General features: G+C 38.3%; 1 protein-coding gene across 1 annotated transcript in view; it reads left to right on the forward strand.

The window, feature by feature from the left end:
* Window positions 1-25985, forward strand: part of Ec (ubiquitin specific peptidase echinus) — an 87789-nt gene that overhangs the window by 17525 nt on the left and 44279 nt on the right. Inside the window, exon 2 of the mRNA XM_076382962.1 lies at window positions 4413-4668. Within this exon, the coding sequence (XP_076239077.1) occupies window positions 4438-4668 (231 nt within the window). The 5' untranslated portion in view covers window positions 4413-4437. The remainder of the gene's footprint in view (window positions 1-4412; window positions 4669-25985) is intronic.

The following is a 25985-nucleotide window of genomic DNA, read 5'->3' on the forward strand; positions in this document are numbered from 1 at the left end:
GCACGTCTCAAAACTCGAAAATATTCTAAATTTTAATTTAGATTAAAATTTGTAAAATTTTATTTAACTTTTGAAAATCGTAGGATCAAAGTATTAATGATTAACATACTGCATACGATGAAATATATTTTTTTGCTAAATGGTTAATGAAAGGATACTTGATTGATTTTTACCTTCAGTACCTTCATGTTCACTGATTGAAGTTGATTATGAAATTATATTTATTTTGTACGAATTAACGAATTATAACATCCCATCCGCGATTTACTTTTATTTGAAGCTACACTTCAATTTATTTAGCGAATCCCTGGATTTTGAAAAGCCGAAAAGTTTAGATCTTTCCAAGTCGCGTTCTCTTTTCGAGCTATCCCCTACGTGTCACGCATTGCAACGTAATAAGCCTCCGTTGTTCTGAATGACAATGTACGTAAGCGTATTTATAGACGACCACCATCCACATGTATACCGTACGAGAGTTTCTCTCGGCTTCTTTACTATTCGCTTTCTTGGGATTTCTACGGGACTTAAGGCGACTCTAACGGTACAACGACTGCAATCGGATTGCACTCGCAGTAGTTAGACAAATTCGCTTCCAGCAATCTCTTCATCGTCTTTCTTCAATCAAGGAAGATCTGTTTAACCAATTTCCTGTGATATTTTCAATTGTTTTAAAAGATTTTTGTGAAATCTTTACACTTGACCTTTGTATGAAACTATGGGAACCCTTAACACAAAAAAGGGACTATGGTTTCCCTTGTTTTCGAGTTTGGAGTAAATTAAAAGGAATACTAAATCTGTGTGATCAATGGATTTGGGAGTAATGTGCAGGTCACACACAAGTTGAGAGGAAAACGATGTTTCAAATGGCTCCAAAAAAAAAGGGACAGTGTCCTATTCCACTTGTCTGTGTTTCGAGGGTTTCTGGACATTATCACTGAGAAATAACACTTTCTCAAGCACACAGTGCATTTGGGGTGCAGTTGTTTAAGAATCCCTGCTGGTCTGTTGAAAGTCATTGTCATTTTAGAATCCCTGTAGTTCATTATATGTGCACCATAAATTTCAAGATTATGGACAGGCACATGGCACATAAAACTTACATTATCAATTATAAAAGAATGCTCTTATAAGAATCTCTAATTTGATCATTAATATTCAATTAAAAAAGAAGATACAATCCTCATTATCAAAACTAGGAAAAACAAACCATTTCTCTTTTGATTATTAGCAGTTACTAAACATATATTTACATTTCTAAACATAAGAATTTCACATCTCAATTTTTAGACAGGAAAATTCTAATTATTATATAGCAGACGTATACAGCAAAGTTGCATCGCTCCATTTCACCAGTTCCGACGCTTTTATGGATAATACATTGAGGCCACTTCCGGCGTCTGAAAACCGCTAATCGTTACCGTATTTTCTCGCAAAATCAACTCCTCGACATCGCGATGGTCGAAAGAAAGAAGCCAGGGGGAGATTTGAGTGAAAAACGGAAACGATTAAGAGGAGGGATCGTGTATTACGGCATAAACTTGGGGCCTGTTGCTATCGCGAGGTTATTTCCGTTGGATGCAAAAGTAGACACCGTGAAGTGTTGGCCACGGGAGGCGCCGCGACGTCAGGCCGACGAAAAGGAAACACAAAAATTTGGGATAAACTGTTCGTGCTTCTATCGGAAAACTGTTCTAAAGTAGAACGTCTGGTTAGCTTTCCTTCGCGTGTATGAAGTCTGACACGGTTTAAGCTTTGGGTTGTGAAATCAATATAACTCTCAAAATAGTTGAAACGAGACTATAGACCCACTTTTCAATTTTCTGTAAATAATTAATTAATACTTGTTTCTGTACGCTATATTAGATGAAATATCCAGCAATTAATATCGTTCTTCAGATATGTGTATTTTATTTTGAGATCTAAGAGTTTCTTCTTCCAATAGCATCTATGAAGAACTCTAAACGAAAAAATTCAGATCAGTGCTTCTTTATCTCTCTAAGATTTGTTCATATCTTTATTCACATCATCTTTGTTTATATCTTTGTACATACTTTCATTAGATTTTTATTCGCTTTCATCTTCTGCCTGGTTTCCTTTCCTTTGATTTGGTCCAGAAGCAAAACCCAGCAGACTTTCTAAATCCAGAAAAACCAGGAGGAATTCACCTCTTCTGGGGCCTAATGCATATCGAGTTGCCTATTCCTGAGCCTCCGTTGCAGCCTCCGCTGTCCCCTGTACAAGAGAAAAATACCGTGGCTGCATTGTTACCGAACCCTAAAAGCGACCACGAAGACAGCGAGGCCAGCGTAGCTCTCAAGCACGTACTCGCTTCGACCACTTTCCTTGGGCCCTCGAAATTAACGTCGACCACTCAGCCATGCCATTTAGTGTGTCGGCTGTGCCAGTCAGACCGCATTGTCACCCCGTGTTTCCAACCACTTGTCACCCGATAATATCACCTTCACTCAGCATACTTCTATTCTTCTCCCTTTAATTTTCCATTTGACGCATGAATATTTTCCCTCGTCTTCGTTAGACAATGCGTGGCTGCGCAAGCAGTTCCGCGATAGTCCTTTTTAGAAATAAAATACCCTCGGATGATGAGTATATAAAAAAGGGCGAAACAGATATGAAATTCTAAAACAGTTGATGAGGTAATCAGAGGTGAAGAATTAGCTCATTTGCATACTCCAAAATCCTAGTTATTGTAGATGGTACTTTACTTGTAAGCTACGAGAAATTTGCTTATTTATTGCTTAATGAAGATTTTCCAAAAGAAGGATTCTCTCAGACACTGTTTCTCTTGTACATATGTAATGAAGTCACGATCAGTTCTACACTAGATTCTGTCTTTTGCAAACCAAATGAGTGGTAACGCATCCATGTCTCACTATATTTCAAATTTATAAGATAACGGTGCTAAAACACAGACTTGCTAATATTGTTCATTCATGAACATAAAGGAGAACATACAGACAGTGTGAAGGCAAGAGATTATGGTGGAGCCAATACTTAACTCGTTTACCGTTACCGCGATTCTGTGTGACTTGGACGTCCCTCGAACTCAAACTTAATGTAGAATTCTTTTTCCTGAAGATTTTTGCCAGATTTAAAAAAATGAAATTTTTCTCCATAATCCATCGAATTAATATTAGCATTACCAACGATGAATCTATTTTTATTTACATTCATTCACATTTGAACAAATGTCTTTTTAGTTTCATTAAAATAGGAAATAGTTGTATCAGTCGTTTCGACTGCTCTTATTATGGTGTTAACTATACTTATAGTAGGCTCGAAGTTCTTAATGAAATATGATACTTTAAGTACGTTTTTTCTATTTCAGTAGTATTTAATATTTATGACAGCCATATATGGCACGCACTCAATGAATATAAATACTTTATTCGAAGAATATGTACAACTGTGCGTGACATACTCTTAGTAAAACAGTCTTTGACGACCATCGAATTATAATTGCTTATTTACGAACATAGAAGACAACTCTTACTACACTTGTTTTCCTTGAGGATCTTCGATCGAGGTCGCATTTCATCCAGCGAGACTCCTGGCGATCGTAAAGAATAGCTGATGAATATCGATTCGGTGTTCATTGATTCGTTGAACATGATTTCTTGGTATCTTTACAATACCTTTGATACGTGTTGCTTTACGCGAATACTATCGTCCAGCAGTGTACGTGATTACATTCAACGTACGGTACATAAGACGAATATGAAACACGTCAAATTGAATTTCTAAGAACAAATTGCAGCTTCAGTCTTAACATTAAGACTGATATTTTTCAATCTTTCCTATTTCATTTATAATGTTTCTTAACTTTGTTAACTACACAACTAATTTGTAGATAATTCTTAGAAATTTGGTTACTGTATTTCTTAGAGATATATTTTAAATATTTCAAAATTTTTAAAAATCGAATTGAAATAACTGAAAAGCTTGAAATTCAATGAAACATTTGTTTTATTCTTTAAAAAAGAAGGAATTGCTTCCTACGTTTTGTTGCATTAAAATTATTGCAGTCGTGAATGTACCTTCAGTTGTTTCAGGAAATTAATTGCAAAAACTTAATTATCTTCTTGATTATTTCCGCAAAATTCGTTTTCTTGATTACGTACTAAGTCTACCGTAGGACAACAGTTTTACGAGTCTCTGGAGCCTGGAGCTCTATCCTGCAATTTACCTAGATTCTGCTGTGAGAAATAAAAAATTTTCACTTACAGGTAACCCTTGCCGCGCATTACAGCTGAGTATTCCTAGAATTTAAAAAAAAGCAGCAATGTATCACGTTACAACTGTTCTTTTTCCACTCTTTCAATTAAAACCATATATATTTCCAAAAAAAGAAGGAAAAAATCGTCACTTTTGTAACTCACTATCTTCTTTTGCAGATGACACTGACATAGCTCACTGAGGATGGCTTCTATCATGGGGTTACAGCAGCCAGCTGCATCCCAGGATACTGTTGATTACAGTGGTTACTTACAATCATCACAATGCCATCAGATACATGGTAGCCAGACAAATGGACAAATCCAGTCTGCACAGAAATCGCCATCCAATGACCATAATACCAGCTTCACCAGTACCAAAGGACTGCTCAATGGTCCTGGTCAGAACAATTGCTTCCTCAACAGCGCCGTTCAGGTAGGATTCAGAAGTTCACTATGTAGTAAAAAGGCGAAGAGGTGGTAACTCGAGAATTTATTTTAAATGACTGACAATTTTCCAACTTTTTACGAGATATTTACTCTGGAAACTAGTCTATTAAATATCGATCATTATTTTATTCTGGGGGGCAGTAATAAAAATACTTCATAAAGAGTTTGTCAAGCTCTATATCAATACTAAAAAAGTGAAAGGACGGGAAACGATAAATAGGGTTGTTGTCGTTCCAAGAATTAGCTCAGCGCGTGGTCACAACACCATCCTACATATAGAACGTAGAACAGGAACTGTTCAATTGAAACTCTTGCCATATTCTCACTTTTAATCGTTTAATCCAGCAATCGATTCGTTCTGAACTTGATTGCAGAGACAGTTCGCGGCGTTTGCACCACTAGATTCGCCTGATGCGTGAAAAAGGTTGTACGCTTCATTAATGGAAATAATTCCCAAGTGTGCCGTGAAAAGGTGCCTTCCCACAGACCGTTAGAATTTATTACGTCGATCAGTACTGTTTTTCTCAGCTTTTGTGTAATACAGTGTCCGATACATAGCGGTAATTGGAACATCCGGAGGAAGCAATTACGCTTGCCTGGGCTCGATTAGTACAATCGATCAGAATTGCGTCGAAAACGGACCAGAGGTTATACAGGGAATCGATTGAGCTGTAGCTTCTTGTTTCGCGAGAATTGCGTGACATTAAGAGGCCTCTTCCGTTTTCAAGCTTCGAAACTATAGATGTTTCTTGTTTCAAGTCTAATAGACTCACGCCTGCCTCAAGGTTTTACAGTCATTGCCTTGAGGTAGCTGCTACATGCATTCATTTTTTTCAAGTTAATGAAACAGAAAATTTCTTGATGATGACATGAATCACCGAGCTACAATTTCACTAACTTCATCTTCAGTTTAAAAATATATTATTCGTCGTTCAGTTGTTCGTTTTCACATCGAGAAATTGTTTATATTATATGTATGGTATACATTGAAAACTGAGGTACTTTTCATTTATGAATACTATTTAGCAGCAAATTGGAATTACATTGAATTATGAATTTTTTACTGTGAACGAAGCTTTTTCACTTTAATTTCAAACAAGAGCTTAAATTAAATGCCTGTGAAGTTTTAAATTATTTCGTGTTAAATGTTTCCTAAGAAATGTCGATAATCCATTTGGAACATTCGGTATTAAAAGTCGCTTTATCATTTCAACTACCTTATTATTCATGTACAGGAGACAGATTTATTAATATCTGTCAGTTTATATTATTATAAATTAAATGATTTAAATAAGGTGACGATAGTAAAGAGACATAAATTGTATAATTTATTTGAGCTACCTTTACTTAAAATTAAAATTACGGTAAAACATTTGTTATAGATTCAATGGTTTATTTTTTCTCACTATTTAATACTTCTTCAGCATTAATTTTTTTACGATGTTTATTTGCGTCCCCAATATCGCTGTTCGCATTTCTCGAATTGCATACCACGTCGAAGGTCAGCAAGCGCCTTTCCGCATGCAACCCGATAGTCAAGCATGCACCTCAGTCATTCTGATGCACTCGGTTCTGGTCTGCACTGAATGTACCAAACTGTGAAATATTTTAGGCTCTTTGAGTATAAATTATAAATAAATGTCTGAAAGTAAAATGCAATATAGCAGAGGCTACAGAAAAATGTATTTGGAGCAACTGCAAAGTCAACAAATTATTGTTTAGTAAAATCTCTGGTGTCTTCGACCCAAAGGAACCTTTCGTCAGCAAGAGTTAGAGAACTATAAATTCCAGATAGTACGAGAGAAAGAGAAGAAAGAGGAATAAATATAATTCGCAACGTCAACGAGATTCCCTCGGGTGTCTAAATCTCGTCGTTGCAAATTCGTGATTTTTTCCTGAACAGCTTTACGACTATACTCGTGATCCAGGTCCATGGTTTATGGCTACGAGTGGCCACCAAATCTTTAAGAGTCCTATCTTCGAAGGCCTTCCAGGCAAACGTAAATATTCATGCCCACTAAGTGACAAGACACATGGAGAATCTTCTTAAGCCCCATCTTCTCTCTACGTGTCTTCCCTTCGCTTTCTCTTCCTACATTTTCTTTTTATCTTGGGCGCTCGCGTCGTTCTTCTTTTCCTTTTTACTCCTCGGGCCAGCCCAACAGCCAGTTTTAAAATACACCGTAGGTTATGATTATTCCACCTCCTCCAAGCTGAAGAAAAGGTCAGGCTTATTTGTTCCTAGTTGACGTTGGGCCTTTTCGGTGGTTTCTGTTCGTGGACTGTTATTTTCTGCCAAGGGTCGACCGATTGTGCGCGGGAATTAGCCTTGTGGCGAATTGGCGATTTGAATGATGCTATTTCTGAATATAGGAAGTGGGATGGAAGTGAAAAGATTAGGGAGCGAGCACAGGTCGTGAAACTATTTTTGTGATTCTGCGAGATGGCTGGTAATTATGGAGAATCAGTGACTACTATTGGTAGATGATTCCTCATTCATATTAGATTACGAATGATAAATTTTTATGAAGTCTGTTGGGTCAGAGGTCATATGAGGTAAATTAGATCAGTGTTAAATAATCCATGCACTATTTTCGGATTGATCCTCATACTAATTGTCCACATTTGTAACTTCTGTAAGAATGCAGTATTTATCTGTTAATTTTTCATAAACATGCATAAATATTATCAATTTTTTAGCCCATATGCATTACTTACACGTATAACTCGATAAGTTTAGAGATCGAAAAGCATGTATCTTGGAACCAATCCAAGAGTATAAAAACATTTTATAACTGAAATATCAGGAACCTGTATAAAATGGAAAAAGTTGTTAGCTTATAGGCAAAAAATGTTAGTTTACTCTGCCAAATATTTTGTCACTAGAAATATCATGCAGTATGATTTTCTGATAAGGTGAAAAGTCGTTTAAAAAACAATTAGAAATTGCAACGATGCTCCCATTTGTCGTTTATCTCGTGGCACTCGTTCTTTATTCGTGACACGGGACACAACAGTTACCACACCCTGGCTGCGTGCACAGTTTACGCTTAGAACACTTGTATCTCGTGTCACGTAAGCCAGAGGATTGGGTATGCGTTCTTCATGTCGATCGAACAGCTATCGACAATTAATGGTGCGTTTGTCAGGAATGGATTAGAATCCCTAGTTCTACATAATGCATTCGTACTCTGCCTGCTGCTCACTTTGAGAATTACCTTGACAATTAGCAAGTGTTTAAGGTCTTCCACTTTTATTCCCTAAAAACCATATTTTGGAAGTTTAGGAGTGTATCATTGCTATTTTATTCATAAACAAACGATGAAGTTAAACAAGCGTAATCTATAGTTGTGGCAGTGTTCAATAAATGGTAATTTTTATCGCCGAGATTTAATCAGCCTATAAATTAGCAGGACAGATTAATGAAACCCAGGAGTGTATCGCTCGAGGGTTCGAACAGAAACTGTTTCATTAGTCTGGCCATGCTAACGAATGAATTAATAATACAAAACTCGTTTTCGACCTGCTATAATGGCACCTTGGGACTAACGGGGTGTCGAGCAATCTCTCCGCAGACGCCGATAAATGTTAAACATTTTCCTTATCACTGATAGAAATCTATTCATAAACCGAATCTCGAAAATGAACAAGTGAACAAGTAACTATAAAGCACACGATAAAATAAAAGCATGATAAAAATAGAAATAAACGATAATTCTTAGACAATTAGCAACAAGAGAACATGTAGCTTGTAAATAGTGATATTCATTTTTACGTTAATTGTTGCTGTATTGACAAAAATGGAGACACAGTTGTGGCACAGAGCATTTTGTGAACGTGATGTAATGTCACGGATAAGCTGAACCAAACAAGGATTGATTTGAGACCCAGTTTCTGGGTGACTGCTAGTGATTATGAAACGCTATTTAATTGTACTTTCAACCTATTTTTTTCTTGTTCCCATTCTGCAGAGTTTTTCGTTAATTGGAGACACTCTGTGCCTTCCAATCACTTTATCCTCGAGAAATTACTTTTCGAGTAGAACGAACGAATAAAAGTTAAGGGTCTTAAATTAATGAAAACTGCTCCCATTTCACGTTAGCAATCGTTCGGAAAGACTAGGTGTTCGAATAAAATTTGACGATTACATAAAAGTGATATAAAAATCAAAGTTTGAGATAAATCTTTTCTATGCTTTATTTTGCTTTCACGTTCTGTAATCGGTCGTTGTTATCCTCTGCGCACATGGATGTCAATGACACTTCAAACCAGTGTCATTGAATCGATCTTTCTTATCTGTGCCAACAATTAGAGATTCTATTGAAGGAGTTCGTGGCAGAATGTTATTAGTCATAACAGCTGATGGGTACCATATGAAGTGAAATAATACTTAAAAGTAAAGTAGAAATATTAGCTTCCTGAATGAAGGTCTAAACGAAAAAGAATTTTTCAAATTCCAAAATTCACAAATTGTTCCATTCTAAATGATCACCCATAATAAAAAATTAAAAATAATTTTTTATATATGTATAAGTAATCACCAAGCTTCCATAATTTTTTTTATTGTCAGTGCAAATTAAAAAGAATACATAGTGGAGTAAATATAACACATTCATGCTCATTAAATTGTATTCAATATTAGTCAAAAATAAATACAGCATTCTTAAAAAATAAATTACATCAGTCATTTTGACTGCTTCGAAAGTGAGAACGTTAGCAACTTCATAGAAGCTTTATACGGATGAAATTAAAAGCAAAAGATATGCATAAAAATGCAACCGAATACAGTCATGGATATCGCTGATCTAGGAAGAAGGGAGTAGGGCGTATCACTTTATCTCGAATATAATGGGCACTAGGTTTTGTAGCATGATGCCATAGAAACTGAGCTGCGCATATTTGTGCATGGAGATAAACTTCTGTCGACAAGATTGAGAGCAAAAGCTTTAAGAGGTTTCCAGGGGAAGATTACATAGGTACCGTGTTGGTTTACCTTAATCTCTCTGCGAGCATTTACTGACGTTTTTAAACATACTGGAGAACTGAAAAGACCTGCCCAAGCGAATAAGATATCCTCTCGCTAAAGCATCGTCGTTTTGCAGGAAGGTAGCTTTAAAAATAATGAAAATTAATTTTCTTTAAAAATATTATTACTATCAAAATCAGTAGAAGCAAACTGAGTCTTGTTTTAAACTGTTGCATGCAGATTCGCTTTCATTTTTAATTTTAAACATAGATTTAACATCACATATACTGCAATGTCCTAACAACTAAATCCAAAACCAATCAAGTTGCCATAGAATGATTTATGGATACTACAGGCTTTAAGTACCTACAACTTTTCTATATTTTCCAAACGCTAAATTTAGCTCACTGTGAAAGCAAAATCAGAAGACTCGCGGTTTAAATGAAGCACGGCGCACTTGGGAAGCATCTATTTAATTCGTGGCCCGCAGGTGTCGACGGGGGGAGAAAAGTGCATTGTGTACCGTGCGATGGGAGCGACAGTGTCAATAACACCGAGAAGAGGAGCTCGAGCGCAGGTGTAAAGGGGTGTATCCACTTGGCGTTCTTTTCCGGTAGCCAGCTAATTATAATAGGAAACTGATTCATCTGGCCCCGAGGTAATTACACACGCGAGCAGACTGTGCCACGAAGTCTTAGCTACTCCCTTATTTTGGATTAACGTGATATAGTGGGAGTATCGATAAGAGGCGCTTGTGCAGTCTGCTTTTTGTGCTGCGGTGAGAACGAAAGGGAGTCTTCTCCGCGGGGAGAGCGCTCGCGGAAGAAACCTTGAACCCTAGAATCGACATGGCGTGGGCGCAGGAAACCGTGAACACCAGTGTCACTGTCCCGATTACTCCCGCTGTAGTAATATCTTTTGTCATTTTATTACGTAGGATTGTGCTATTGAGTAGTACGTGGGAGAGGAAGTTTGGAGTTGGGGATTGGTCAACGTGGAAATAAGTAGGTACATAGTTCTTTGAGGATTAACTCATTGTGGAGTAGAAGCAGAGATTGCTGACCTGTACGTGGTAGTTCATTTTCTGTAGAAGAGGAGAATGGAATCCCTTTAGTAATATTGATTCTCTTGGTGACCTATTTGTGCGGATAAGTTGAAGAAGGATCGTCAAACTTGACATTTTTTACCACAGTGGTTTTAAACAACTCGCAAAGATATTGGAAATTCTATTTGAGGAACTGGAATCTAGAGATTGATACAAATAAAAAGATTTTAAAGTGTGAACAAATTTTAAATTCTAAATTTTTAAATTTCAAATTTTAAATTCTAAATTTTTTAATTTGTTCATGCTTTAAAATCTTTTTATTTGTACCAATTTAGAGATTGATAAGTTTTACTAGTTTAAATATGTATATTGCAGAAGAACCTCAAATAATTAGTTGTTTGCATAGTTAAAGAGTAGAGAATATTCAATCAATTTATTCAAGTTGGAGAAAGTGTGCAATGATCTACTTCAATTGAGGAGGACTTACCCAGTCCCCTCATTTTAATGCTCTGATGCATCCCATACCTTGATTTCCTTTTCATATTGTCACAGGACGCAGCTTAATACTTATTATACATAAAATCACTTTTCCATCCTTCAAGCCACAATTGTCACTACATTCCAAATTTCAATCCATCTGCACACCTTAAATCTTCTTCGTGGTTTGCAAAGATAACTTAAAAATCATCTTCTAAAGTTAAGGAACGCTCCAGGTAGTCTAGAACAGCTTTAAGAGAATTTGATCTAGTATCCCATCTGCTGACACGTGGCGGTTCGCACCTGACCCAATCTATCTCCTGGATTTAGTTCTGCGATTGGTGAAACAAGGGTGTAGCATAGCGACACGTGCCATACTCTACCAAACATCTGCTTCGTTGGATGCAGATGCACGTGGTGGATGTGTAGTGAGATTAGTGCTAGATTACCTGTAGGAATTTTAGAGCAGCTCTTGCCATCTGTGGTCATCTGCCTATCCACCTACTTGCTCGCCACATTGGCAATTAAAGAATGCCAATTTGACGAAAACTAAAGTATATTTAATTTTAACAATAAATATTGATGGTCTCAGGACCACTTTTAGTAATACAGGATTTAGGTACCTTAAATGCTCTTTAACAAAAATAGTTTCTCTTATTATTTTACTTTGTCTCATTGCTGACAGTTTTTCTTTATTTCTTTACTATACAATGAAGCTTGTATTTCAAGCTCTGAAAATTTTCTAAATTATGTTTCCATGGAAAGAGCTCTTGTTATAAATAATTTAGAAATAGACTTATGTCAGGTTTGTTCTTAGGCATAAAAATAATAACACGAATAGAATCCACAATAATATAAAATAATTTTCCAAGGTATATGAAAGTGTCCTCATACTGAAGAAAAACCACACTTCTATGCAATATCCTATACGACAACGAATCAGTGGCTGTCGAGGTCTCAAGGGTCTCGTTGATGTCGCAACTCGCTGGCCCATGAATCCGGGTCTCGTTTCGGGGACAATAGACGAAGTTACGTTTCTGCCGACTTGTATGTTAGTGCCCCTCGACCCCCGAAGAAAAAAGGCGCATGCATCGTTAATGGCGGATGGAACCTGCTACGCGATTCCAACTCGAGGTAGCAGGTGTCTGGGAAGGGAATTACTTCTCTGACTCATCGCCAGGTGATGTCTAGCCGACGCGAGGAAGGAACCGGAAGCTCTTGCACAGAAGGCGAACCGTTTCCTTCGCTCGGCAGCGAGAACGAGAGCTCTGCTGTCTTCTTCGAGCTAACTTCGCTTAGCTACTTTTCGTTCTTCCTATGCTAGTGTTGGCCATTAACACTGACGACTACTTTGTGTCTCGCGAGACACGTGTTATAGCACCTCTCGTTCCTCAACTTCAAATTTTGACTGTCATTTTGATCGGTATTCAGCTCTATTGGCTAGACTAATTCGTTTAAGTTCTACGAACTGTGAAAATTATTTAAATTGGCAAGGGTTAACGGCTATTTCTGTCTTCCGTTCTTCTTTGATTGATGGCAATCACTGGGTCGGAACACCCTCGAATAAGTTGTGATTACATTTCCTGCTTTCAGGAGTTTGGTATAGGGTATGAAGAGCAGTCGTTGGAGCAGTGATATTTGGAATAGAGTCTCTGACAAATGTACTGTTTCGTCAATGCTCCATTTCCTCAACCAGGAAGGAGTCATCAAGGAGTTTCTGGATCGCAGCAACGATCACCCTCGTCCTAAATTACTACTGTCGATTTCGCACGTTCGTACACAGAACAATAAGACTCGATACAGAGGAGCCTCGATTGCGCAACGCTCGCCCACTCAGGGCAAGAAGAAAAAATGAAAGAAGAAGAGGTGGCGGAAGAGCTGGGAGAAAAATAGACGAGTGGTGGAAGGGCACTAAGGCGAACCCAGAAAGAGAAGAATAACCCATCCAGGGCCGTGGCTTCGTCTACGAGCCACGTGTGGGAAAGCTCCACGATGCGAGACTGAGAAACGCGTGCGTTCGATCGTGAATTCGCATGTGCGTTGCTCTGCGTGTGTTGGCCGAGGTGCACGTACACCCACGCAGCTCGCATGCATATCGCGCTTATTTTTTCCATTGACTCCCGACACGGTGTCGCCAGTCAGCGTGAACTTTGAACGACTTTTACTATCGATTAAGCGATCTACTCTGGATTAAAGATCCTGTTGAAGCCTTTGCCTCCAGCGACGGGGTTAAAGTTGAAGTAGGTCATTTATCAGTGGTACCAAATATGGGAGCATATTGGAGAATCAGCACAAGTGTCAATATTGAGTTTGATGTTTGTGTATGTATGTACTCGTGGAGGTGAGTAGAAAAAACTCACGTAGTAAACAAATACGTCAATTTCAGTCTTGACTTCAAGTAGGTAATCAAATTGTACACATGACTGAATGAAATACACATTTATGAAGTGTGGTCACAATCAACCAAAAAATAGCTTGCGCTCCGACACAAATGGTTAATGATCTATAATTGTTCCTACATGTTTCTTCTACATCTACGATTGGTTATATAGTTAATTGTTTCATTGTTCCATTTTCTGAAAATTTATTAACACGAATACAGTTCACAGAAGTGGCATGTACAAAGTGTTTCAAAAGAGAGATTCAGATTTATCTCATTAGGTCTTGGGATTCGTTCTGCTAGTTGACAAATAACTATCAAGATCCCTGATAGTAATTCCAGGAAATAGTAGAATCAGTAGAATAGAGCTTGCAACCAGTAAATACTGCACCATGTTACTGTATCAAACGCTTGACTTACTTTTAGGGACTACCTTTGGAGACAATAGAAACCAGTCCAAAGTTCACGCTTTGAATAGTTGTAGCACTCCACGCTTGAGTACTCGAGTACATTCACCATTCAGGATATATCGTTCCACGGTTCTCGAGGTATCGTTTGCCCCAGACTCGATTAGTAACATGATACTCCTGTAGTAAACGCATTTTCAATGAGTGAATTTTCTAGGTCGCGGATCACGCAAGGCGTGCCTCGTTAATTTGAGTGTCTTCGAACAGGGGCTATCTTGCTATCTTCTTGCTTCGCCAAGCTCTCTGACCGGAAATCAGCCTTTGAAATCTAACGCTGTCGACGCTTGGGCGACTCCTAGAGTCTTTCCTGTCAGCCTCGCGTCCTGAGTCTTCGTCTTAGTGGACCAGAACTGTCCCACTGATCTCAGGTTCTGGGAACTGAGCCGATGATCCCACATGGTATCAAATAGTTACTGCATCTAGTACTGGCGGATGTTAAAGATATTTTCCTTCCTCTTCGAATGGTTTTTCTGTATCTTCCAATGTCTCTGTATTTTTATTGCAACAAATGAAGCGATTGTAACCCAGTTAATCGATCATTTCTTATTGGTGATTGCGTTGATATAGGATTTTATGGAGCAGGTAATTCATGATAGAGCTGTAGCTTCTAATCTTTGGTAAGGTGGAGGAAAAGAGTGAAACAAAATTGAAAAAGGAGAGACTTTTTAATGAGATTCCTTTGATTTATGTAAGTTTAGTAGGTTGATTATAATCAAGTCTTATACAATAATTCTAATTCCACATAAAACCACTTTTTCTTTTTTATTCACTCTATACTGTTCCTCTAGCTGGTAGCTTTTCATATTAATTTTTACTTCTGTCATTCATAGCCACGATAACAGTACTTGCATTCAAGTAAATAAAACTGTCACTCGTGCATATATGACATGGCAATCAGCTCGCTAAACGAGTATTTATCTGTCATTTCGAACACGTCTGTCAGGATTCCAGTAATCTCACAGTTTACTTGTCATTCATAAATCACACATATGCTCACTTCCAGGAGTCATTGACACATCGTAAGAGTAATCCTTGAGTCGTAATCCCAACAAAGTAGTCGACAACAAATCACATGGTGAAACCATAGAGTGAAACGGCACGAATCGAAAGGTTAACGCGCTTGGAACCCGTTTCCTTCGACCCAGTTTCACGTGTATGTGGATACATATACTAATATGTTCCTCGAGCCCATTATGATGGTCTCCGATCGTATGGCAAACCTAACGAGAACTCGTGGCGAAACGTGTCGAGGTCAGAGCACGCGCCAGGACCGCTCCATCGATATCCTTCGAACCGTACACAATATTATCTCTCATCTGTCCGTTATGGGAGAACTCGTTTCGGAGGATTACACGTGGAGGTACCAGTGACGTCTTCGTGTTCGTGTAATCCCACGCCTACTCGATTACTCGGAGATATTAGCGGGTCCATGGCATTTTTACGAGAAATGTGGTCGTGTATGGTTGACCTGAGCCACGTTTTCTGAGGGTTGCATCTCGTTGCGGTGAAACTGGTTTCTTCGTCTTCGGAACTAAAATTAAATTCCCAGACTTGGGCAAAGATTGTTTGGAACGAGATGCAGTAATCGTGATAATGAGTTATTTGAATTATTTGTATTCCTGTTTTGGGAGTACATAAATTGAAAGAAGTAGATTTATTTTGTGGTAGTGGTATGGAACCTATGACAGAGTCAATTTTTATTTTAGTTAATGTAGAGAATTAGAGAATAATTAATGTGGAGAATTGTATCAAGCTGCTTTTATATCATTTTAGCAGATACTTTTTCAATAACAAAATTCAATGAAGACTCTTCCATTACCTATTGGATATAGCTAGCATTGATAATGTTCACCTGTTATCAATTTAAGGAAGGAAGCGTACCCTGTGTGACAAATAACATCTTCCTTTATGACTCTACGATTTCTAGAAAATGTTATAACGGTTGATTTCTTGTGTCCCAGTCGCCGCCCATGGCCTTCCTCTTCCGGTGATTTCCATCCGATGGAATCTGCATTTTTGTCATCGAAAGATTAGCTTGCTCCTGACACTTGGACGCACTCTAATATTAAATCGACTCTTGCGCACGTTGCCTCGTATTTGCGTGGAATTTTCAACTGTGAAATGGGAACACCCGTGGGTGCGGTCGCGCATTCGAGGGCAAAACAAGAGGAGAAGAAAGAATCAGCGTATCCAGTAGTTAGTTGCTGCTTTCATAGGCGTTCCTCGCTGCTGCAGTTCTTCTTATTTCACGGTCGTTCGAATGCATTCCAGAAGCATTGAAAGCTATATTGCCCTTTCTTCCATTGGGACCATGCGATTCTCTGTATCGTTTTTCATTTTTTGGTGAAGCTGACTTTCCTTCGACTGGAAACTTCTCGCCGTGAATCTCCAATTAGCGGTTGTCAGAGTGTTTCATAAGGCAAATGCTCTGAACATCAATTTAATTGCATATGACCATTGAGTAATAACTTGATATTATTATGAAATTACTTAAGTGATTTGAAATGGAAATTGAAGAAATGAAAATGATGTTAGGCTATGGTGTTCGTAGAGTCTGGTAGTTAGGTTCTCCAATTATTTTTATAGAAAGTGATTGGAAATAAATATATCATGTGACGTTATCTAAAATTTACAATACAACAGGAAACAGCATTAATTTGTAATATTTATTAGATCGACAATTGACTTTGCAATATTATAGTACATGCATAAGAGTCTTCTAAGGTATCCTATCAAAAAATTCAAAGGTCGAGTGGTGATACAAAAGACACCAAACAGCGAGAAGCAATTGCTTTAAGCATTCTCAGTAAATTTGCACTAATACGAATCTACAAAGAACGAACATTCTCCTGGAGGAACTCGTAGGATGTCCACAAAGAATTACAGATGTCTCTCGAATGTTTTCCTGCCGCGGAACGCGCGGTGTACTAATGACAGTGGTACCAAGTGTTCTTCTGGCCGTTAGCTCGTGCCAACGAGCCTCTCGTTGGCAGTTTCTGGCCGAGGGAAACACATTTTCAATGAAGCCTTGCTGAAGATCTCGCTCATAAACCGCGGAGGTAATGCTCGGTGTCCGAGTATTTCTTTGAGGGTCTGTTTAAGTTGGATCCCCATTGCTCCCTAAACGTTTCTTCATTGTAGAAAACGTCGAATGGTTTCCTCTTTACCCGCGTCATTGTTGCGAATCCAGTTTACCTTGAGGAGCATCTGGAACAATTTTTGCTCATGTAATTGCTGCGGTGATAATGCGTTTGACTCGCAGAGAAAACCTTGCAGAGGCGCGAATAGTCGAATGACGGTTCCAATAACTACTGTGGATGGAATGTAGATTTTAGTTTTGAGATTTGGTGAACGTGAAGATTTTATGCTATTTTATGCAAGTTTTCAGATACTAAAATATGCTAATTCTTATAATTAAATATTGCTACATTATTAAATTTTTGAATACTAGTTAATTTATAAATATTTAATTCTTTATATTTAGAAAAATGTAGGTATTTTAATACCTCTCCAAATATTTCAATATTTTTTAAGACTTTGAGGTCTTTATATTAGTTTTAGATATAAAATTTTAGTTCTTGGAATAAAATAGTTTACCACTTCGTCAATAGTTTTAATTATCAACAAAGTTTGAGAGAATAGCCTATAGGATCCGAATGATTCACACAAAATCTTTTTATCTCATTAAGTAGATGCAATCCATTAAGAATCCCAACTCATCACATCCACAACACGTCAGACAACACCATAACTCTCAGCAACATAATCCCCTTTTCGAACATTCTCTACTCCCCTTCACCAGAAAAAAACCCATCGCAACAAGTCGAACCAGCTCGACCGAAACAAAGAATATTCAAATGAACTGCGAAAGGAGGCTCCCACCAGTTACATTCCCACATCAGACACAGCTTAACGCTGACTTCCTCAGATTTTCAAAATTGCTTCTAAAAACCTCTGCCCCGTGTGAGAGTCCCCATCAACAGTGCCCTGTACGAGTGTCTTCAAGCCATTAAAACAGAACCCTCAATTTCGATTCTTCGTACACCACGCGCTCGCGTGTGTCCTGACTGCACGAAAGCATCTATCAGCTGTATCGAACGGAAGGGGTCCTGGCACCTCGCGGATGCTCCTTATTATCAGAAGATAAAGAGAACACGAAGCTCGTCGAGTCGCGCAAGGTCATAGTGTTGCGCTGCTGCGCGAGGATATCGCTCGTGGTCGAGGAAACGCACAATCGCGCGGGACACTCGCTCGTGGGAATCCCCATCAGCGGCTGAGAATCTTTTTAGCAGCTGAATTAACGCCTGGCGGGTGTAATGATCGCTGGTAATTTGGTCGGTCCCACGGGTCGCGATGCTGTTTCGCCGTCAGCGCCACCGAGGCGATCCGCTGAGCTAATTTCGAGCAACTTTATCGCCACTAACGAGCGGCAGAGCGCGGTTTGCAGAGTTTGTACGCGATTCCGCGCGTGTACCGACCAGACCAGGCCAGAAGACGCGACGCCGTGTTCAATTAATCCACGAGAAAATGGAATTACACCGAGACGCTGCAGATGTGCCCGTGATTTCACGAGTTAGCCTCAGATCGTTATCGGCGGCTCCGGTAAGCGCGGCTTAAATTGACTGTGAAATAATTCTGAGTTGTCGATTATCACGCCTGCTCACGGCGTTGTAGATTCTGAGGGGTGATGGTCATAGAGACGTTGCGCAGAGGTATTGGAGTGGTGTTAAGAGAATGACTTGGTTTCGCTTGGAGGGAAACGAATCTTTGAAACGTTTAAAGAATCATTTGTTAAAGGAAGAAATAGATTTGATCAAAATAAGTTTGATGATAAATGAGGAAATTCTTGGCAGGCACACTAAATTGCTTTTGAATGGAAGAAAGAATTAGTTTAAAAAATGTATCCCTTCTTTTTATCGAGGTTTTAGTACTCTAGTCGAGTTAAAAAATTTGAAGCAAATTTTATATGAAACTATTGAAGCGATTAACATTTTTTTTACCAGAGGGTAAAAATGAAGATTCATTTACTATATATACAGGGTGAATATTTTCTTCTAAAGAAGTATACCCTCGATACTAAACAACTTTTGTTTGAAACACTTTTTCATGCAATAAATAGTTTAAACAAAATCAAAGTGATATAGTTGTAAGGCTCACCCTGTACAGTGATTGTTATTCGATACACACGAACCAATGGAAAACACGAAAATGACTGAGAGGGTTTGACGACCCTGTTGCTTCTCATACTGGGTCTTCACGTGTGAAAACACATGATTATAAATTAATCGAAACGAAGAGTAACGAGCCCCTTCCACGGACACGGTAGCTGCGTCACGTGGGAGTCGGTATCCTGAAGACGTCTGGCGCCTCTAGGTCGATCTTCGCCAACGATCGTACTCCGTTCATTAAACTTGCAACTTGCAACTAAATTCTCATAAATTGATGCTGTCTATGCTGCGCTCTTAATCATTGAATTTATAAATTGGTGCACTTCAAGGTAGGTTAAAAATTTAAATAGCAATGGTTTTCCAGATATCAATTGCTTTGAAATAAATTGGATTTGTTCAATTTGATCCAGGCTGCAATTTTGAAAATTTGAAATTAGAACAAATTCCAGTTATAACTGTTTTAGTTGATCGTTGTTTGCTTAACTGAGACTTTAAAGAAGATTTGCAGAAAATCATATCTTTGGGTATCAGTTTCTCTCTGGTGAAATAATAGAAATTATATTTAGTACGTCAGCATTCAGCAATATATTTTTAATAAAATAACCAAGATAAAAAAAGGTTTGAAGACTTAAATTTTGTTTGCTCGATTAATTCGCACAAGTGCATATGATTAACAAGATATGTGTTGAAGTAACAAAACGGACGTGTAACATAATGATTTCGCGTGTAAGTAGAACAGGCAAGCAATTAAATGGTAATTAGATAAATCTAGAGGGAAAGGGTCACCGATGTATTGCCCTTTAGATTACACTAATCGTCTACATCGCTTATGCGAAGCGCCAGGTCTCACGTCGTTCAACAACCCCGCTCATAGTAAACAAGTTTATCTGTGTGTTAGAAGTCATGTATGTATAACTAGTAATCAGAAGTCTTTTTTAAGCAAACATACGCTTTGCTTCAGTTGTATTTCATTTTAAGTGTACGAAACACTGCAGAATGCACATACTGTTATACTTGCTGTTTAAATAATAGTAAAATATATCAACATGCTATTTGTGGAAAAATTTACCTGAAACTTTGTGACTTTTATTTTTTTAATATAAAGTAATGAGCGAAAACAGTAGCTGATACATCCTGAATCATCAATAGCAATAGAGAGCAGAGCAAAGTCAGTAATTAGTCCATAAAATAGTTAATAAAATACATTTTGCTCCTCTCATTTTATTGATACTTTACCATAGTGTCAATTTGATACTCGAGGAACATTGAATTACAAAAATGAGTTACGAAACCATTAAATAACTAAAGTGTAATTATCCTAGGAACTAAATTGCAAGTATCCTATGAATTACCTCGAACGAGATAAGGATAAGGATTACACGTTTCTTTTACAAATCCTTAGAGCCAGAAAGTCCAAAACCGAAGGGAACGATAGGGGTCGGTGCGAAACCATTCTTTATCTGATGTGAACACCTGCACTGACACCGAGGAAATTATCGTGACCTCTGCGGTGAACGTCGGCCATGTGAACCTACGAAGTAGAAGCTGTTCCGGTGACGGCTTCCGGTTTAACCTATACCCCCCTTTTCCCTGTTCGTCTTCTGTCTTGGCCTTCCATTCAGCCGACATCGTTCGCTATCTTGTGGGCACTTTACTATACTATTGCCCGCCACGTGGTCACGCTCGCTGAGCCACGTGAGACCTGCAGGTTCACGTGTGCCCTGGTAATATCGGTGCCCTCTGCGTTCACCTCTGCTTTTGCTCGGGTTATTTGGCGTAATCTGACGAACAATAACCTCTGCCACTTGTGTTTACAGTCCCCTTTCTATCCTGTCTCCCTTTAGCTGCTTTTTAGCGCAGTAGAACTCCATTTGTTGAAATGGTATATCCAGTGAACACTTGCTGAATTGCTTGGATGAACCATTGTGGAAATCATCTCGGTTACGAGGACGTTGGGATTATAATTAGCTTGTGAAGTATTAAGTAGATTACTGTTTCACGATTTAATTGAATTTTAGTATACCTGATTCTTAATTTAAATTTGGATTAGAAATAATTAAATAGAAATAATTTTAGTGTTTCAAACATCGTTTTATGAAATGGTAAAAATTGCTTCATGTTTTCTTTTTTATTCTTTATTTCCTTTCATTAGAATCTTATTATTGCACAAGGGATTTCCGATTACATCAATCGAACTTCCGTTAATTTTTACGCTTCTGTCTTTCCTGTTGACTGAGTGTACTACATCGTGGGAAAACTCCCTTTATAATCGAAAGTTTCGCGAGTAATGACCCATGACATGTAGTATGATGCATGCAGACTTAATAGAAATGTTTGGTAAAACATGTAACACCGATGAGTATTTATAATTTCGATATCCTTGATTTCCACCAAAAAAATTTCTCTTGCCTGGTATCGAATATTTCGTACAAATATGTTACAAAAGAATTCCTTTACGTTACATTGATTTATATAAACGTCTGCTAGAATTCATCTTTGTATAATTTTCAAGACGCCTTTTTGCATGAATCTTTTAGTAAACATATTTGAAAGGCTTTGAGGAAATGTATATTTTGCATAATATATGCAGTGCAATCGCATGAATGAAATAAATAGGTTAACTCAATGACACGAGAGTGGCTCAGGGAAGCAGAGATTTCAACGCATGGTAATGGCGTAACGACAGGTGTACGCGCTGAACGGTTTTGCAATCAGCGCCAGAGGCTACGCTCGATCGCAATCGATGGAAAGATTTCGCTCATTCATGCGCTCCTAGATGAATAAATTCACAAGTCTCAAGTCGAATCTACTAAATCAACGTTTACTTGCTACAAAAGATGCAAAAACAAGGCAGAAACGTACTGGTAAGAAAAGAATTGGTCGTTAAAAATCAGTATTGTACAATATTTTATTCAACTATCGTGTAGGGAATACAAATGTAATGAATGAGAATTTATCTGAATAACGCAGGAAGGAAATTAATGATCCACTTATTATTTCACATGCTGCGGTATCTAATTAAATTACATTTATTCAGATAATTATCTCAAATAATGCTAATAACACGTAACTTTGTTATTAACTGCAATCAATCATTCAAAACAGAATTAGCAAATTCAAATTAGCCTCTTTTTAGTCTTTGCTAAAATTAAATTTTTTTCGTGTGTAATTCTTTCAGTGAAAACGAAATTTATCCTACTTAAAGAAGCAGAAAAGCCAGTCGAAGCATGCAGTGATTTTCTTAAACGATTTCATCGTTGAAGGAAAGGAAATGTGTTTCTACCATTGCAATTGCATCCTATGAATGCAGTCGCGCCTGCAGCGATGCAATGCGCGTACGCGTACGACAGCCAGTGAATTTTTCAGGCGCCTTTCCCTTCACCACGATTGAACGGCGGCTTCGCCTTTGGTAGCAATTACGTTATCCACATACTTATATAATTTCTAAAGAAATTACATTCACTATTGCCTCTCGTATTTTTGTATAAAAGATAAAAAATTCAAGTTAAATCCGATTAGAGGAAAAATATTAATCAACTGTGATGTTTCTCATCATATTTATTGAAATCTCCATGTGTGATCCACGCATAATAGAACAAGCAACAGCGGATGCTGATATACGCCTACGCACGCACGCGTCCACACCCTGTACGCGCAAACAATGCCAAGTGATCATAAATCAAGTTGATAATCCAACGACAGTATTTTTCAGTAGCTGTTTAACATTCTTTTGTTTTTGTACCCACGAGCTGTAGCAACAGCAAATAATCAGTTCATTGTTTGTCAACGAGTGTAGTTCAGTGATAAAATACTGTAGTATAATAAAAGTTATTGTAGATATGTTGGTGATCATGTATTATTTGATTATATAGAATCACTCCACAAAATTTCTTGTATCTATTGTCCATTAAAATTATCTACAAAAAAGACTGTTATTGTTTTCTCCACCTCAAATATCAATTCGTACAGTTCTGCACAAAGACCCAAAACTTGCCTGATCTGATGTAGTCTGATGAATGTAACCACGCTCGAAACCGATACAGTGTTTTGAAACGAATCGTAAGCGTGCCAAGCACGAGGTGCCAGCTGTGTGTAGTACTACGATCACGTTCACCGTGATCCAAGATGGCGTCGCTGGGTCAATATCCTGTTAAGCTGGAGAACGGCGGCAGTGATCCTGCGGCAGCTTCGGGGGAACACCAACCGAAGGCGCCACTGAAAGTCTTTTTTAATGGGGACTGGTTCCAGCGGCGTCTATGGACCGCGTGCTTACGTTTCGCTTGACCTCGGCTCGCATCTTTGGCAGAACAAAGAGCCGAGCTGCTACCAGTTTCCAACTTTCGACGCAGCCCTTCGAATATACTTGCTGGTTATGAAATGTTTCGCTAATCTTGCTTTCTTTGGTAACTTTCGTTCTTCAGAGGTTTCAGTCGAATGGGGATAGTTAAAGCATGTCTGATGTTGGATCAGCTGATTTGATAAACAGAAGAGATGTTTGTGGAAGTGGATAGATATGTAGTTTAGGATATTGTTGAGGTGTACTGTTAGATCAAAAGGGAACTTTTTGTATTGTGAGGGAGTTCAAATGAAAATGAAATGATAAGTAGACTTTAAATTTTTGCCCGAGTCTTCGATATTTAATATATATTTGTAGAAAGATCCCTTTTGAAGATTCTTTATAAAGATTAGAGTTCACATAAGTTCACATAAGTTCACATAAGTATTTTTGAGAAGTTTTTATTGAAGCTTTTGAATATTTCACATTATTATACTAGAATGAAAATGAGTAACAGGTCTGTGTTAAACAGCAGTTAATCATAATTTACAGAAAAATCCAAACACTATTTCTAACACTTCCTCATGACAAAGGAACAGTCTATTTCCTATGTATGAAATAAGTGCAGATAGACTTAAAAATTAAAATAGAACTAGCTAGAAATTTCCATATCATTCAAGATGTGCAAAATTCCGAAGAAAAGAGCGTTCTTCACAAATCCTAAGACCTGAATACTTTATATGGATGATCGATTCTCCTCGAGAGATGCACCAGGTGAGGAGATCCTGTCTCGAAACAGCCTGCACACGTTTACGATCAATTTCGTCATGCAGCATAACAATCGAGCGTGTTCCTGTATAACCAAGCAGTCGTAGGTATTCTCGTGTCGAGAACCTTCGAGAGGGAGAATTTTTGCGGGAAAGATACAGGTCTGCATGGCTCCAAGATGGCGCCGCTGTATCGCTTCCCGCCATAATCAAAATCCCCAGGTTGTCTTAGAGGAGCCACTGCAACTCTGGACCAATGGAAGTGTTTCCCGCGCAGACACCTTGCCCTTGAAGGCGACAGTTCTTTTTTTTCGTAAAAAACGCAAATCGCATACCAATGGAGTTACCCACTTGCGTGTTTTGCTCATAAGTAATGACTTGCGAGTCGCAGCGAGGAATTGCGCTGTCTCTATGTCGCGTAGGCGTGAGATCGTTTTCTCTGGCATATTTTTGCTACTGACGTTACGCTGATAATTAATGGATGCTTTATCGAGGTCTGTGATTTTACTTGAAGAAGCGTGAGAGTAGAAATTCTTAGCTTTGAATATTTCAGAAATATTACTGGGTCAGTTTTGAAGCCTAGCTAACATGAGTACAGATTATGTTCCCTGACACAAGACTAGGTCTGAAGATTTATTATTTGTGGTCCATGTAGCTGAACTACGTAAATATTCAAGTTCTCATAGTAATTTTATTATCACTATTTGTACTGTAAATCTTACCCCATGGATTGTGGATTCAGTATAAAATAAGAAGGATTTACCCTGACACGTGATAGTTAGTAATCCAGGTGTCAATTCTGAAAGAAAATAGTAGGAGGTGGCAATACAATACCCTTCTTATTCTATAGAGAACTTCTACCCGTATGAAAGCTAAAGGGTGTACTTAGCAAAGACAAAGGTTTCTTCATATGGACGACAAAGAAGTGCTTTTGTCGTCTGAAGAATCGTATTATGACGTAATCCTGTTTCGAAAACTTGTCCGCCCTGTGGTAAAGCTCCCACATACTGCTTACAGCCTACACGAAATGCAAATACTGATCCGCGAATGTTCAATTCAGAGCACAAAATCAACTGGTGCATCTATTCATAGAATCACGTCATTTGCCGCGACTTGTAAGCTGTGATTTATGTTTTTGAAGGATTTGTCCTGGAACAATGAATCCATTCCATAATGTTCGTTTATATCCACAGAGTCAACTGATTTCTCTGATAAAACCTTCTTCTAGTCACTCCTCCTTCCTCTGTCTATAGTCTTGTATCCATTACCAAGTTCCTATTCGTCAGGGATTTCACTCTGTTCCCTGAATAAGATTCTAGCTCTTAAAATTTTCCCGCCATTCTTGATGATGTGGTCAGATATCTACTCTACCAAAAATTTGCTGGCTTTTCTAGTAAAATCCTTCCTCTGTCCATGGTAATGGTCCTATCCCTAAGCCTTTATTTGCCAAGAATCTTCTGCTTCGTTTCCTAGGCATGATCCAAGCTATTTAAATTTTTCCCGCCATTCTGGATGCTGCCGTCAGATCCTGTTCTCCGAGAAATCTGCTGATTTCCTTAAGTGAACCTTTTCCTAGACCAGAACCCCGTGTTCTGATAATACTACGGCGTCTATCAATCGCTGGCTGGCTATCAACACCGCCTACATCATAAACATGGAAGCATGCGGTACGATTCGACGTATGCAGTACACTTTTACTCCAGTTTGTATCGTAAAACCGGTTCTCTCTCTCGTAACAGGCCACGCTAGCCTCCTTT

The sequence above is a fragment of the Calliopsis andreniformis genome, chromosome 8 (genome assembly GCF_051401765.1).
Source record: "Calliopsis andreniformis isolate RMS-2024a chromosome 8, iyCalAndr_principal, whole genome shotgun sequence".
Classification (NCBI taxonomy): Eukaryota; Metazoa; Arthropoda; class Insecta; order Hymenoptera; family Andrenidae; genus Calliopsis; species Calliopsis andreniformis.